General features: G+C 61.8%; 5 protein-coding genes across 5 annotated transcripts; all 5 read left to right on the top strand.

Annotated features, from left to right (window-relative positions):
- Nucleotides 1–315: 315 nt before the first annotated feature.
- LMJF_26_0270 (putative ras-like small GTPases) lies at nucleotides 316–1809 on the top strand (the record flags this gene model as incomplete). Its single annotated transcript, XM_001683982.1, has 1 exon — nucleotides 316–1809. The coding sequence occupies one exon, from the start codon at nucleotides 316–318 to the stop codon at nucleotides 1807–1809; it is 1494 nt and encodes a 497-aa protein (XP_001684034.1).
- A 1106-nt stretch (nucleotides 1810–2915) lies between these two features.
- LMJF_26_0260 (conserved hypothetical protein) lies at nucleotides 2916–4745 on the top strand (the record flags this gene model as incomplete). Its single annotated transcript, XM_001683981.1, has 1 exon — nucleotides 2916–4745. One exon carries the CDS (start codon nucleotides 2916–2918, stop codon nucleotides 4743–4745), a length of 1830 nt encoding a protein of 609 aa, XP_001684033.1.
- Nucleotides 4746–5254: 509 nt separating this feature from the next.
- Nucleotides 5255–8635, top strand: LMJF_26_0250 (conserved hypothetical protein; the record flags this gene model as incomplete). The annotated part of the gene is made up of 1 exon (XM_001683980.1): nucleotides 5255–8635. One exon carries the CDS (start codon nucleotides 5255–5257, stop codon nucleotides 8633–8635), a length of 3381 nt encoding a protein of 1126 aa, XP_001684032.1.
- A 788-nt stretch (nucleotides 8636–9423) lies between these two features.
- LMJF_26_0240 (conserved hypothetical protein) lies at nucleotides 9424–9972 on the top strand (the record flags this gene model as incomplete). The annotated part of the gene is made up of 1 exon (XM_001683979.1): nucleotides 9424–9972. The coding sequence occupies one exon, from the start codon at nucleotides 9424–9426 to the stop codon at nucleotides 9970–9972; it is 549 nt and encodes a 182-aa protein (XP_001684031.1).
- A 1063-nt stretch (nucleotides 9973–11035) lies between these two features.
- Nucleotides 11036–12166, top strand: LMJF_26_0230 (hypothetical protein; the record flags this gene model as incomplete). The annotated part of the gene is made up of 1 exon (XM_001683978.1): nucleotides 11036–12166. One exon carries the CDS (start codon nucleotides 11036–11038, stop codon nucleotides 12164–12166), a length of 1131 nt encoding a protein of 376 aa, XP_001684030.1.
- Nucleotides 12167–12509: the final 343 nt, after the last annotated feature.

The following is a 12509-nucleotide window of genomic DNA, read 5'->3' as shown; positions in this document are numbered from 1 at the left end:
TTCGGGGTTTTCGCTGCTTCGACATCATGGGGCGGTTCACGGGCACGTCGCCTGTCACCGAGCTTGAGCACTGTCCCCACGTCACTATCCTTGTCTCTCGTCGGCACCTGTCGCGGCTTCGCGTCGACTTCCGTTCCGCGTGCGTCGTCCTCTGCGACGTCCTCCGATGGAGCGACGGCGACGGCGACGACGACGGGAGCGAAGGACTTTGCCAATGCGCTGCCCCGGCGTACCCAAATCAGGGGTGGTCTTCACTTCAGCTGGCGCGAGGAGGTGAAGCGGTCCGGCAGCCGACTGAACGACATCTCCCCCGCCATGGAAGACACCGCACGCACCGACGAGCAGCGCCGGCGCGTGGCCGGCTGGACGCCGGTGGTCAAGACTCTGGGTGATCACCGCCTTCGCGTCGCCATCGTCGGTCGCATGAACAGCGGCAAGTCCTCGCTGTTCAACCTGCTCTGTGAGGACCCCACGATGCCGGCAAAGAAGAACATTGTAAAGGACTTCAACGGCATCACGCGCGACTGCGTGGAGGCGCACGCGGCGCTAGACGACCTGCACTTCACCGTCATCGACACCCCAGGTCTCCTTGGTGGCAAGCTGGTGGAGGAGGCATTCCGCACCGTTGAGACGGCCGACGCCGCGATCTTCGTCACCGCTGTGGACGAGGACGTGTCTGCGGAGGAGCACGACTTGATCCAGTACCTGGCAGCCAAGAAGATGCCAACATGCCTGTTGGTCAACAAGATGGACCTCGTGCCGGAGGAGGAGGAGGCTCTCGTACTGGATGTGTACAACCGCCTCGGCCTTGGCAAAGCCGTCCCGTTTTCGGCTCGCAAGCGGGAGGGACTCGATATGCTGTCTGCCTTGCTCGAGCCGCTCTACCACATTCACGCGATGCGCAAAGTGGAGAACGACTGGGATATCGAGGATCTCGCCATGGCCGGTGACGAGGCGGCCATGGAGGAGATTCGTGATCGCAACTGCACCGACCGGTACATCCGCGTGGCCATCGTCGGTCGCACGAACAGCGGCAAGACAAGCCTGGTGAACCGCCTCGTTGGCTACGAGCGGAACCGCGCCGCTGACGAGTCGAATACGACCCGCGACCCCATCGAAATCGCATGCATGTACAAGGGGAGGAAGCTTAAGCTCATCGACACGGCCGGACTGGCGCGTCAGCGGTACCGCACTGACCGTGAGTTTCTCAGCCGCATCCACAGCCTCTCGCTGAACGAGATTCGATACGCGCACGTGGTGATTGTGGTGTTCGACGCCACCGAGGGTCACCCGAACAAGTACGATATGTCCATCCTGCACAAGGTCGCTCAAGAGGGCCGCCCGTTCGTGCTGTGCGCGAACAAGTGGGACGCGGTGCTCGACCAAAGCGCTACCGCCGAGGCCATCGACTTCAAGATCAAGCGGCAGGTGCAGGAGGTGAAGTACAGCAACGCGGTGGTCGTCTCTGCGCACACTGGCATGAACCTGACCTTGCTCATGGACCAGGTGCTGGAGCTGTACGACACGTGGAACAAGCGCGTGCGACGTTCGGAGCTGACCAAGTTCTGGCGCAAACTGGAGAAGTCCGTGATCATCCCGTATCACGTGGCACGGGTTGGACGCATTACGCAGATCAGCACCCGTCCGCCCACCTTTCTCTTGCAGCTGCAGACAAAGAAGGAGGAGAGTCAGCTGCCCAAGGCACTGCAGGAAATGATGAAGAACGCCATCACCGAGGAATTCGGCTTCCGCGGCGTGCCACTGCGGCTCGTGCAGGAGGTGAAGGATTCCAATCCGGACTACATCTAAGCTCTACCCGTCGTCTTCCTCGTCTCCCTCATGTTGGTCGGCTGAACGTGGAGTATATATACATATGTGTGCGTGTGCGTGTGTGGAGCTGAGTGACACAGGGCGAGGGCGGTAGGACTTTCTCTGACGTGCATGCACACCAAGCTACGGACCTATGCGCAAACGTGGACGCGGTCACTGCTGCTGCTGCTTGCTCTCCTTGTGCTGCTGCTCCACTCCTCCCTGTCCATCACACAGCCGCCGACGCCAGGGGGTGGGTGATTGGGCTGCTAACCTTCACAGTTTCTGCTGTGGTTGGCTTTCTGTGATTGCATAACCGCTTAAGACGGTGACCCCGCTCCTCGAAAACGAGCAACTCGCCAAGGTGCGCGGATAGTCACCGCCCGCTCCGCCTCTTCCCCTCCTCGGGCTGACCAGATGCCACACTTTTAGCTTCGCCACTGCCCTTCAGTGGACGCCGCAGACACGTGTATTGCAGGTAGTCGAGGAAGGGGCGGGGACAGGATAAGCCGGTCCCCCTCGACCCCCTCCCGGCTGCACGGCGAAGGGGATGACGGCTTCGTCTCTGGCCCCGCTTCATTCTCTTCCTCGTCGATCTCGCTCTCTCAGCGCGAGCGCCTCTTCGCTTCACGCTTTTGTGGGGCGGCCCCAGTCACCTGTGAAAGCAGGGACCGTGGAGCGGAGAGAGACAGTCAACAGCAGGAGCGTCTATGTCGCCGCCTGCGTTACATCATCTCGCTTGACTCTATAAGGCACTGTCAGTGGGCGTTGCCCCCCCCCCCCTCACTCCCCACCCGACGTCTTCGCCTCTGCTTCCCCGCATCCCCACCGAAGCATACACACACACACACACACACAGATACACGCATAGCGAACACATCGCGAGTGCAGTCAAACCTGCTCTGCTGGACGTCATGTCGCGCAAACATAATCGTGACAGTGCTGCGGCCGCGTCGGCAGATGATGCAGTGGAAACGACCGCCACTGCCGTCGCCGCCACGCCGCCGAGTTTGTCACCATCGCCGTCCTCGCAGAATTCTGACGGTGCTACCAACTTTGGCGGCTTTCTGTGGAACGATGTGAGCATCGTGCTCTTCTACCGGCTCATGCACGAGATCCACGGTGTCTGCCTGGCGCTTGTGAAGGCCGCACCGGAGTCACGACCCGCCATCCTGGTCGAGTTTGCGTCCTCCCTAGAGGTGATTTGGACCGTTGCCAAGCGGCAGCTCAGAGAGGAGGAGCGCACGCAGTCGGCCACTAGATTTAAAGTGCACGCGGAGACCTTGGTGGCGATGCTGCAAAGGTGCGTGAGGGATACTGCCGACAGCGGGACCGTGGCGCTCTGCCGGTCTCTGCAGCGCCTCCTGGAGGAGCAGGGTTTTCCTGAGGCCGAGTTCGGCCCGCTGGCGAGCTACCTGGCCGAGCTGCTCCTCGAGGAGGACGTGCACGGTTACTCGTACAGTGAGCGTACGTCGTTGGTGATGCCGATGCCGGTGCGCTACGAGGGCGACAAGCGCTCGGAGGAGGAGCACTCGCGCAAGCGTGCCGGGTTCGAGGTGGTGCTTCCGCTGTTCCACCCGCATCCGGAGGTGAACACGATAGTCCAGCTTTCGGAGCCCAAGAAGCGCAAGCCGGCGCTGGACGAGTACCGCATCTTTTCCTTGCCCAAGAAGGCGGCCGGCTTCGCGGCAGACGACTTCGTGGTGGATGACGAACTGCTGCACCGCGCGTACGTGGTACTTGCAACGCACCTGGACGCGTACGGCTCCCTCAAGGGCCTCTCCCCGTACGCCCGCCTTCTTCTTTGGAACTTGCTAGACCGCAACGACGCCCTCTTTAGCGCCTTGTACGACCAGCACGTCACGTCTGAGTCGATGCGGCAGCAGCTGCTGAAGGTGCGCGAGCTGCTGGCGGTGCACAAGCAGGCCTTCGAAGAGACCCGCGTGACGGCACGGCAGACAGCGTCAGTGGTAGGCTGGTACGCCACGAGCGCGCAGTGGCGCGACCAGGCCCTGAGTAGGCTGGACGAATTGGAAGAGTCGGATTGGTACTTGCTCGCAGATGTGTACCGCAGCGGTGGCAAAGCCATCTTCCCAAACTATGCAAGGAGCAACGCCGTGGCCCATCTTGCGTTGGGTGCGGTGCGGAAGCTGGACAAGATCCATGGCCAAGAGCTGGACGGAGCGCCGCCCATGCACACGGTCGTTTTACAGCTTCTGCTCCCCCTTCTGATGGGCGAGGCACCGGAACTGGGCGAGTGCTGCTTTCGCCACGGTGCCTTCGGCGCCAACAGCCCGCACTGGCAGCGGCGCCGCCGAAAACTGAAGACGGCGATGGACGAGGTAGCGCGAAAGACGACGTTGCCAGCAGCGAAGACGTCGGCATCGCCGCAGGCCAGCGTTTGCACGTACCTGTGCGCATCGCTCATCTTTCCCCTTCAGTGCCTCGGAGAGTTGCTGGAGCTGTGCTCGCTCGTCATCTTCTCCCCGATGGGCTTCGACGCTTTCACCCGCAGCTTCTTAGCCACCAACTGGGAAGAGGAGGACGCTATCCTTGCCTACCTGCTACGACGCGAGCCGGCGAACCCGTCACTGGTGCCGCTAGTGGGGATTCCTCGCATCTACAAGGACATGGTGACGTCTGTCCAGCTGCTAATGGCGGACAGGATGGTGCCATACGTGGTCGAGGCACGTCGACTAGCAGGCGAGCATGCGCAGGTTTCGGTTCGACACCGAAGTTACCCCTACTGGAGGGCGCTCTGTACAATGTTCGTCGAGGAGGACCGCTTCGACGATCTTTGCGCGCTGCAGGTGAGCACGAAGGAGGACCCGACGCGCCTCTACACAGTGGCTGGCTTCGAGCTGGTTCCGAAGGTATGGCCCGAGGATTTGGTGGAGCTGCGTGAGGAGGAAAGCTGCCGCTGTGGTGCAGGCTAATAGGGCCCAGGCGGTTGTGTGCTCGGGTGTGCTGGCGCGTGCGTGGACATGTGTGCAGTGTCCGCCTGGTCCGAGTCCGAGCCCCAACCCACAGTTGGGCGAGTCGGCAGAGGAGGAGTGCTTTGCTGATCGCCCTCTTTTTGTGTTCGCGAGAAGGCGCATGGTAGTTTGCGAGGGATGCCGTCGATCCACGCCTCCGCCGTCTACTTCTTGGAGTGGCCACCACAAAAACAAAAAAAAAACGGCTCGTGCGCCGCTCGATACAGTCACGAAGCTGACGCCGTGTCCTTCTGCTGCCCACCTACCCACCCGCCTCCTTGGCTACGGCAGGCGCAGACGCGGATCCGCATCACCGCGGCTTGTGTCTGCACGCTTCACGTGCACTGCCTGCATAGTTGCCTCTGCATTTCTTTCCCACCTGATCGCTCTTCTCCGCATTCTTTCGGCTCACCTCCCTCTTTTGTATTCGATAGGAGTCTCGCGGCTGATGGGCAAGGTGCCACAGAGCGATGGACACAAGCTCCAGTGCGAGGCATGCTGATCAACTCTCTGTCGTTCACCTGAGCCACCTCCACGAGGGTGTGCTCCAGCTGCGTGAGCACCTGCGATCCGCTCTCCTCGACGACAGCCCACAGACGGAGATGATCGTGTACACCCGACTCTACCAACTCTACCGAGACTTCTACCTGCCGTTCTTTGTTGCCAAGTCGCATATCCCATCCCGGTCGCCACCGGGCGCCGGCTCAGCGCCTTCGCTGGGTGCACGCCCGGCTGCTTCAGCTGAGGCGCGGTTTATCATGGCCACCTACACACAGGATGTGCTGGCTGCCTGTGTGTACCTGCTGGATCCGGCGTCGCTGCCTGCCACCTACATTGTAACCTTGACACCACCTGCGTGCGAAGAAGCGCACAACGAGGCCAATGCGTCCAGCGTCTACATCAGCGCCGCGCAACGCCGCTTTTGCGGACGCGTCTTTGTGTACACGTGCTGGTCCAGCGCAGCCCTTCCCTTGCACATGGTGCTGCAGGCACTCTACCCTCTGCTCGATCCAGGAGTGTCAGGCACGCCACCGGCAACGGCCACAACGCTGTTGACACCTACCAGCCCTCCCCGGGAGCGACAAGGCCCGAGTCTGATTGAGAACCACATCGCCGCTGACTTGTTTTCGCAAGAGCGTTTCGCTAGTCGAAAGCGGCTCCTCAGGGATACGTTGACCGGTCTCGTACTTACGCGGGCTAACGGTGTGCGAGCGCTGTTTCGCGTGCTTCTGCTGAACGACAGGGTGACGCCTGAGATGACCGGTGAGGCGGCGCAGTTGCTGGTGCAGCTGCTGACGTCGCCAGTCTTCACGCTGTGGCAGCAGCAGCAGCAGCAGCAGCAGCAGCTGGGCGAGACTCTTGGCCACCGCAGCCCCTTCTCGGGAGCGGGCGAGGAGGAATGCGCTGCGGAAGTTGTCGTGACACATGTGACGACGGCCTTGTCGGTCGAGGACCAAGTGCGGCTGCTCGCTCCGCAGCTGCTTGCGCTCCTCGAAGAGCACGCGGACGCCACCTCAGCTGTTTCGTCGGAATCGTGTACCGCCGCTCGGCCTCGTTTCCTGGCTCGCCTCGATGCAGCGCGTCTGCGACTGCCCGCCGAAACCCTAGAGCAGCGCCTGCATCTCGCCACAGCGATGCTGCTCAACGCCCTGACGCGGCTCCCGCCCCGCGACAAGCACGACTTTGCGCGCTCCTATCGGCAGTTCTTCTACACAAACAAGTTTGTGCTCTCGCCCGGATTTGGGTGCCTATCCCTGCGCAGCGACACCGATGTCGTGGAAAACGACGCCATCGCAGCGCTCCTTCGCCTGCGATCGCTCATCAAAGGGGTATCGTCGGGCGCCGGAAGCGGGGTCATGGCACACTTGCTTCCCGCTACTGCTGCCGGGCTTTTGAGCATCTGTGCCGTGCTTGCTAGCAGCGGTGACGGCGACGATAATGCGGCGCAGTTTGTTTCGCCGTCCTTGCCCGCGGCACTGCGGAGCCTCTTTACAGAGCTGCTATCAAACCCGTCCCTCTACGACCTGTGCGCACGCGCCTTGGTGAACGCGTGCGGCAAGGCACATGCTCACTGTTACCTGCCAGGAAACGCTGCGCAGCCGCGTCTGCGCTACACAAGGGACGTTTGTGGGCGTGAGCGTCTTGTCACTGGCCTGCAGTGGTTGCTGCTGGATGTCGCCGCCACCACACCTGGCTTCGTGCACGCGTGCGTGGATGTCATGGTGGAGGCATGCCACCTGGAGCTCTTTGCTGCCGGTGTGGAGAACGTGACTGTGTCGCCGGCGCTACGGCTGACGGAAACGACATCGCTCGTCAATGCACCCAAAACGGAGGGCGACACGTCCCCGCTGATTGCTCTGCTAGAACGCCTTTCATTGGAGGCAACACCAGAGGCCCTCTTCGGTTCCCGTGGAGCGTCTCTCGCCTCCACGCTGGAGTTGCTGGGCCGCATGCTGGGACTCTCGGGCGTGCTGCACCGATGGGCTCTGGGGCTGGTGGAGCACCTTCTCGCAGCTTCCAGCGTCGAGGCGCACCTCGGCGGAGGCGACACTCGAGCGGAGCGGTGGCAAAATCTATCTCGCCTGCAACGGTGCGGCCGCAACATCCTCGCGTCTCTCACACTGTTGAGCACGTCCACGCCGCGTGGTGGGACCTGGCATTCAGTCATTTTGACTGATGACGCGCAGCTGTCGCTCATCGCCGGTGCTCGGCAGGTGCTGGGCGCCTTTCTCGAGCGCATCGAGGAGCACCTGGCATCGTGCGAGGCGGTGGCGCAGCTCTCGCACGGCAAACAGCACAGGCAGGGCGAGGCGATCACTGCAGTTCGCGCGGAGTGGGAGCAGCTGGCGGAGAAACTTCGGGCGGCACTAGATAGCCGCGTCGCGATCGACGTTGCCGTCACCCTCGCGACGCTTGCCCGCGGCGTCGACGATGTGGTCTGTGAGGTGACCGATCCGCAGCCCCTGTACGATACCACACAGCGCCTACTGCGACTCCTTGTGCGCGTGCTGTTCGAGGCAGACGACGTGGGCGCCGCGGTGCGCGCCGTTCACTGCGTAACGTGGCTGGGAATGTACCGCTTCGACTCCAAGGACTCGACCTACATGGCGGACGTGATGTGGTCTGTGCTAGCGGAGAATCACCTGCCGCCGTGGTTGGCGGCTTCAGTAGGGTACACAGTCACCACGCAGGCGGCTACCGCGTCGCGACTATGCCGCCTTCGCGTGCGTGTGCTCGACATTCTCCTGTCGTTGACGGACTACGATGAGGACGACCGCACGCTGCGCAACCTCGACGACTCACTGCGGCGCAAGCACCACGCATCCCTGTACGATGTTCTCGTCGCCCTCTGCTGCGCCACGCAAGACGCGTTCGTACAGGTGGCGGCCTTGCATTTTATAGGCACCTACGCGCTGGCCATGCAGCCACGCGTTCCCGTTTCCGCTGTCTGCAACCTATGCCGGGACGTGTTTCGACTATCACGGCACGAGATGGCGAAGGCCGCTTGCGCTGCGGCATTGGGCAAAATTGTCGCGTCGCTGTGCCACCCCTCCGACGCCACGCTGCTCGTGCTGTCGGAGCTGGACATCGACACACTCCAAACGCTAGCGTTGGCCATGTCCTCATATCGCGGGCGGCCTTACGTAGAAGGTAACGTGAGCGTGACGGCGCCCGCGATAAGCGCCGCGGCGGAGGCGGACTTGCATGATGAGGTAATACGGCTACACGGTCGGGAAATGCTTGCGCTCTTGCGAAGGACATTCGTCGGCGTTGGTGGTACTCGAGCCGACGCTGCTCCCGCTGCTGCGGATGACCTCCGTGTCTTGAGCCTGCGCGTGTCAGAGCTGTGACGCGCTTAAGCCAAGTGACGTATAAGAAACAACCGCAACACAAGGCAGTCACGCCCCGCTTACCGTGTTTGCGGATGAGAGGGGAGCGGGTGCAGCGATGGCAGTGGGTGCCGTGTGTGACCTATGCACACCCTCTCCGTGCATTTGCCCCCCCCCTCCCCCTGCCTCTGCTCCTTATCTTCCCAGCTTTCTCTCTCTTTCTGTAGACGCGCCCGCCTGAGCGCACACGCACACATGCGTGTGTCTCTCTGAGCCACTGCCCCCTGTACGTGGCGCTTCAATGCAGCACGGCAACATCCGACATATCTGCTGGTGCATGTTCGTGCGATTGCTGAATGCGCACGTCACCAGGACGGCCCCGACGCCCACCCTCCCTCTTGTTGCCTACCGTTTCTACTCTCCTCTCCCCGTCTGTCGTTCTGCGGTCTCTGCAGCTCTTTCCTGCCCTTTCTCTCCGCGCGTACTCCTCCCGTGGCCGCCTCCACGCCGAGGGCTTAACGCGTAAGTGTGCTTGTGTGAGCGCGCCTGTCTGCTGTGCTCATTCCGTTTGTTGAGTTCTCGCGTTGCTGCTCCGCTTGACAGCATCTCCATCCCTTCCTGAGTATCGCCACACACACGCACACGCACAAGCACGGCACCGATCGATCGCATCACCGCCGCAGTTCCGCCGGCTTCCTTCAGCCTCTGACCCGTCTGCGTAGCTGTGGTTTGTTATGCTGTGGCGTGGTGCAGTTGAGCGCATTACACGAACAAGCAACCTGAAAAGTGAACACATCTGTTGGGCCAGCATGGCAGATAGCAATCCCACCAAGGAGGGCACCTCCTCAGCCCCGCTGCACCCGCTCAAGGACAAGTGGTTTGTCTTCTACATCCCTGCCTCGAAGGGCAACGAGTACGAGCATGAGACCAAGGAGCTCGGCTACGTCTCCACCATCGAGGAAGTGTACAGCACCATCAACACGCTGCCACCCATCACGCTGCTGCCGAACGACGACAACCTCGTCTTCTCGCGTAACAAAATTGAGCCGCAGTTTGAGAGCTTCCCGGGTGGCATGCGCTTCTCCATCTTCTGCAAGACCAAGACGCAATGCCGCGAGGCACTGACATACGTTGTCGCGGTTGTGCTTGGGGAGGCGATTGGTCGCGACGCCTGCAAAGGGGAGTGCGTGTGCGACATTGTGCGCATCGGCCACAAGGGCAGTGCCATGTACAAGGAGTCCGTGCGCATTGAGGTGTGGGCGCACCAAAGTCCGTACAACACGGCGATGGAGAAGTACCTCGTGTCTACCCTCTCCGCCATCCCCGGCATTACAGTGAGCGCTCGCCCGTTCAAGTAGGACACGAGGCGCTGCCGATGAACATACGCGCATGTGTGTATAGAGCCTCAGGCGTGGTGCCACTCCTGCGTGTGAGTGGGGCGTCCGTTGGCGCGATTCTGTGGTGGTGGAGAGGCCGTGTGGCCGCGCTGGAAAGGCCGACACACGGGAGGGGGAGAGAGCGAAGAGCTTCAACAGCGCATGTGGATACACGCCCTTCGCGCTCCCTCTCCTCTCTCGGTCGTTTTCTTGTTGTTGTTACATCGTAGTTGGTAATATTCAGGCAGGACGCGGCGAGACATGCGCGTGGCGCTCTACAGCAACAGGGCTGAAGTCAACAGGGAAGCCGCGGCGAAGTGTCCGACGCGGGCGTGGAGGCGGAGAGGGAGGGGGCGATCGAGAGTGCTGGAAGGGTACTTGTGCGCGCGTGCGAGTCCAGTAGGAACGCTGCGGGCAGAAACGGATGTGCGCATCTCCTTTCTCGGGCCTTCGCGTTTCTCCCTCGTCGTTGACACAGTCGTTTGCAGCTGTAACTGTGGACGCCAGTGCCACACGCGACATGCACACCGACGGCGTTTGTAGTGCTGATTTGTCTTCGCACTACGTGCAACACCAGCAGCTAACTCAGGCAACGTCTCAACTCAATCTTGCCCTTTATCGCATCCCCATTTGCAATGCGCTGCGTGCACGCGTTGGGTTGCTGGTGCAACACCTCACAGGCACGCCGCACCACGGGGGCACTAAACCCCAATACATCCGCCCGACAGCGCCTCTCCGCACTCGCCTGCCCCGTCTAGATCTGGTTAAGCGCGCGCACACACACACACACACACACACACACACACACACATACACATACATAAAGGAACGAGAGGTCCTGTTCGTCCTTGTGCGGGCGTGTTTCGCGGGTCCTCCTGTGCTCTCTCGTGCGCCACGCCACCGCCCCTTTCTGCCAAGACCGGACTGCAGAGCGACAGCTCACCGTTACGTGCCGCACACCAGACCCGTTAGGTCCATGCACCCATAGAAACGTTTCCATGCACATCCCCACACTAGGAGGAAGCACTCTGCAGCAGCAGTGCGGATGGAGGCAGAAGGCGTAGACGAGCTTCCTCTCACAGAGGCGTCGTTTCGGGCGCTCGAGGAGGCGTACGAGAGGCAGTGGTGCCAGACGCGGCTTCTGTGTGAAGCCCCAACGTCGTGCGCTGACGTTCATGTCGTCGCCGCAGCTTCCAGCGCAGCTGAGCACATGCGCCGCCTGTGGGCTGATACAGTGCGACTCCATAGACGGTTCGTCGAGGTGAAACAGCATCGCGACCGTAGTTTCACGCAGGAGGAGCGGGCGTCTCTGCGTCTGCTCGGCTTCCGCTCACCGCCACCTGCCTCCAGTAGCGCGCTGACGCACACCATGTCGCCAGTGCCATCGCCTCTGCACACCCCTTATGAAACAACCGCTTCTCGACAAGCGGGAGAGCTAGTTGCGTTACGCAAGGAATGCGCGAGACTCCGACACGAGGGCGCACAGTTGCTGTCGATCCTGGCATGCTACCAGCTCCGCGAGGCGCATGCTCTTGGGTTGGACAATGGTGCAAGGATTTCCTCACCTTCACAGGGAACATCTACCTCCGCCTCCGACGCCTACGCGGAGCTCGCGGAGGTGCAGCGCCAATACAGATTGCTGCTCTCCCCAACAGCAGCGGAGTACACTCTCACCCCGCTTGACGGCGTTCAGCGGGCCGAGGACGTGGCCATTGCAGAAGTGCTCGTCGAGTGCGGGTTTCCTCGCCACGTGAGCGTTGTTCGCCTTGGGCCAGAGGGCCTCTTTCTCATCGATCGCCCGGTGTGGATCGGCTTTGCGTCTCCGCAGAGCGCCACGCTGATGGTGCGCGACCCCGAAGGGCTCCATCATGGTTGCACGCTGGAGTCGTACCTCACGGCCGTGTATGCACCGCTCCTTCGCGCTTTTCACTGGCAAAAGCCTTCGACGGGAGCGCAGCTGGCTGGAGGGAGTGCAGCCCCGACCAGCTCAGCGGCACTGTCCTTCCCGGCCGTCCCTGTTACGCCTGCGCCACTTCCCGATGCGGTAAAACGGGAGAGATCGCCGTCGACTCGGCATTCTGTGCTGTCCCAGCTGACGTACGAGGAACTTGTGGAGCTCAAGCACACAACGCTGCCACGCCTTGGCCGCACCAGTGAGGCTGCTTCACCATCGTGAAGGCGCGAGAGGGGAGGGGAGGAGAGGAGCGCGGCGGCGACGGCTTCAGCAGCGCCTGCCCAAAGACTTGGTTTGACGCCGTACGCCCTGTCGACATCCTTTCTCTAATTCTCTACCGCGCCCTCCCCCTCCGCTTCTGTGTGCTGCCCTGCAACCACGGAGCACGTTGTGAAGTGGACTCTTCTTGTATGTGCCTTTTCACTGTGTTCGGATGGTGGCGCACCACCACGAACGCACGGTTGTGCGCACTACCCGCGGAGGGCTCAGTGAAAGAGAAGAGGGGTGGACCGGGGGCGGGGGTGGGACTTGGCGCAGGCGGGCGAGGGGATGCCGTGCTTGGCGT

Source organism: Leishmania major, chromosome 26 (genome assembly GCF_000002725.2).
Source record: "Leishmania major strain Friedlin complete genome, chromosome 26".
Lineage (NCBI taxonomy): Eukaryota > Euglenozoa > Kinetoplastea > Trypanosomatida > Trypanosomatidae > Leishmania > Leishmania major.
The sequence above is the reverse complement of the archived record's forward strand: the minus strand, read 5'-3'. Positions and strand labels throughout refer to the sequence as shown.